The following is a 3,189-nucleotide window of genomic DNA, read 5'->3' on the forward strand; positions in this document are numbered from 1 at the left end:
TGTCAGATTTTTCACTATTGTCTAAAGATTCAGAAATTTAAGAAAAACTGAAATCGTCTTCAGCTATAGATGATTTAATAAATCAATTTGGCGAAAAAAAGTGTATGCTTAACTTGAATTGTTTGGCTAGCTCAATTTCTAGGAGGAAGTGATAACTTTTGATAAATAAATATTTATTTTAATTTAATGCAAGCATTTTTGTTTCTTTTGTGAGAAATTTTTACTCTTCATTTGGGCCCTCAACTAATTTTGATACAGAGCCTCTTCAAGACGAGCTAGGCTACTGAACAATACCTACTATTCAAAAGTATGTATGAAATATTTAATATAAGATCAGTTTATGAATACTTATACCAAATTTTTGTTTCTGCCATGAATATTTTTAATCGTTACAAACTTCTGACTAAATTTAATACACTCCTGATTTATATACATTCATGTAGAGTATAAAAGAGACTAAATTTAGTATACTCTTGATTTATTACATAAATGTAGGTTGTAAAAGCTTAAGCAGTAATCTTGTAAGTCACGCAGGAATAAAGCCGCGAACACAGCTAGTGAACAATAAAAAACAAAATACATTAAAAGAAATTTTATTAGCAAAAAAACTTATTTACATAATTCCTCCACAATTTTTTCGAGTTCGCTCAACGAATTTGCACATTCCGTCCATTGTTCTTTACTTGCACCTTTCAGTGCTGCTTTTAATGATAATCTAACTGATGATTTTAAACTCTCATCCGTTAACGTCAAACAATTTTCACCCAATTTAATACAGTTATCAATGACTTTACAACATTTGTGCATATCTTTTGGCCAATTACTATCTTGAATTAAAGCACGATGAGCTCGTTGGAATCTTTGTACACGTAAATAATTATCTGTTGTTAATGTTGCATACAATTCCCATGGTTTGAATTCATTTTGGAAAATAGCAGTTACTCTACCTAATAATTCCAAACATTTTTGAGTAAGTCTTGCTGAATCACCGCCATCATGATTTGGTAAATGTTTTAAAATCGCTTCAACTAGAATAATTAAAACTTCTGTATCCAAATGTTTCTCTTTCAAATCAAGTAATCTATGATATGATCGAATCGCATCCTCAAAGTGACCCGTGTCAATACTAGTTAACATAAAATTTTCCCACACTTGCCAATTATCAAAACTGGTTTTTAACGCTTCGTTAAATGCTTTATACGCGCGATTTTTATCACCTTGAGCGATATAAACTCGTGCTAAATTGTTCCAAGCTTCAAAACAATTCGGTTCAATCGTTGTATAACGTCGATATGCATTAGCAGCTATATCCCATTTTTCAACAGATAATGCAGCATAACCCAAACGAAGCCAAACTGTAGCTTGTAATGAATTGATTTCTAACGATTGTTGTAGATGTGGAATGCAAGCTTCATATTCTTTTTTTGCAAATAAAAATTGGCCCCAATGTCGATGTGGTCTCGCACTTTTTCTCTCAGATAATTCCCAAGCTTCTTCGTATAATTGTACATCATCCAAAGCGTCTCCAAGTAAACATAAAAGTTTAACGGATTTCTTTTTCTCTAATTCTTGTCGAATTATTTCAGCAGCTTTGTGTCGTAACTGTAAAATTGTATAACACACAATAACATCCTCCCAAAGTGATAATTTTAAGAAAATATCTAAAGCTGCTTTAACCAAACCCAGTGATAACATCATATCTGCTAATTGTGCTTCAATATTCCATCGTGTGATCGGTGATAACGTCCAAAAATTATTTAATCTTTGAACTAACGGTGCCCCACCAGAATTTAAAGTATTAATTAACGTTTCACTTTGATTTAAAGCCCGTTCGATGGTACGCTTATGAGATGATTCTAATCGGCATTTTGAAATAAGTGCAACAAAACGTGCCAGCCAACAATTTTCTTGTTTTAAAACATAATCTAAAATCGGTTGAATTTCTTCGTTTATTAATTCATCTTGTGGCATTGCTTTCCGTCGATATGCAACTTCAACTAAAAGCAATGCTTGTTCTAAGCCAGAAAGTACAACTATATCATTCCCCGAATTATCCCATTGGATAGAATCCAATCGAACATCATCATTCAATTTAATAATTTCAGGTAAGTTTTCTTCAATTTCAACATTTGGAGAATCTACTAATACTTTTATTCTTACTTGTGCTAAAGATTTTGTCTGATAACGTGTACGCTTACCCATATCACCAATCACTTCAATTTGCATCCCTAAACAAGTTTTTGCTTTGTTAATATATTCTTCAGCTTCCGTAATACGTCCATAATATATTAACATATGTGATATTTGAATATAAAATGATGCTTGGTCACGAGGATTTTCGAATTCATCGATTTTAATTTGATTGATTGTGTTATTAAATTCTTCGAACAACGAAATACACCGTTCGTCAATTATCGATTGATGTACAAAAATGATTCGTAATTTCCATATTAAAACTAATATTTCAGAGGCATGTAACTGTTCAATTATCTTACGTGAAATATATAATAATTCGGGATTCTGAACATTTTCATTGATTTCTTCACCGTCTAATGATAATGCTTGCTTATAAAATTGAGTATCTGTTGTATTTTCGTAAACAGTTGGTGGTCCAATCCAATTTAATTGTACGAATGTTGTAAGACTTGATATTGCGATTGACAAATACTCAATAAATTTATCAAGATTATCACAGTCAATTAAATTTATTTGTTGGTCATTTAAAAATCGTGAAAAATCGTCCGATTCGTTTAATAATTCAATAAAATCACCATTGTTCAGTTTCGATAAAAAAGGAGAATTTAATTCTAAATTTAATTGTTTACCGTAATTGTATAATAATAAATGTTTTATATCATTATTTAATGAAAACATTTTTTACGATACTTAATTCTTGTTAAAAACATGTGATGAAATTCTTCTTAACCTTTAAATACACAATTCGTATTATGATTATGTACAATTTTGACTAAGTGTAAAATACATGACAGAATGTATACGTCACACGTAGAATTAGACTAGTAAAGAATGGCGTATGAGGTTCGAAAATGAAAATGACGGCACCATAGAGATATTATAAGAATAGAATACGAGAAAGCCTATGTTAGGTAACAGAGAGAACGCTGCCGAGCTACAGTATCTTTATCTTAGATCATATATATTAAATAGATGAGCCCAGCGCGGCGTATA

The 3,189-nt window shown here is 31.0% G+C and overlaps 1 protein-coding gene across 1 annotated transcript; it reads right to left on the reverse strand.

The window, feature by feature from the left end:
- Positions 1-577: 577 nt before the first annotated feature.
- Positions 578-2,916, reverse strand: LOC123297458 (tetratricopeptide repeat protein 27). The gene has a single exon (XM_044879125.1). The coding sequence runs from the start codon at positions 2,872-2,874 to the stop codon at positions 610-612; it is 2,265 nt and encodes a 754-aa protein (XP_044735060.1). The 5' UTR covers positions 2,875-2,916; the 3' UTR covers positions 578-609.
- Positions 2,917-3,189: the final 273 nt, after the last annotated feature.

This window comes from Chrysoperla carnea, chromosome 4, assembly GCF_905475395.1.
Source record: "Chrysoperla carnea chromosome 4, inChrCarn1.1, whole genome shotgun sequence".
Classification (NCBI taxonomy): domain Eukaryota; kingdom Metazoa; phylum Arthropoda; class Insecta; order Neuroptera; family Chrysopidae; genus Chrysoperla; species Chrysoperla carnea.

Excerpts from the sequence above, each read along its gene's own strand:
- LOC123297458 (XM_044879125.1), bottom strand. The coding sequence starts at position 2,874 with ATGTTTTCATTAAATAATGATATAAAACATTTATTATTATACAATTAC.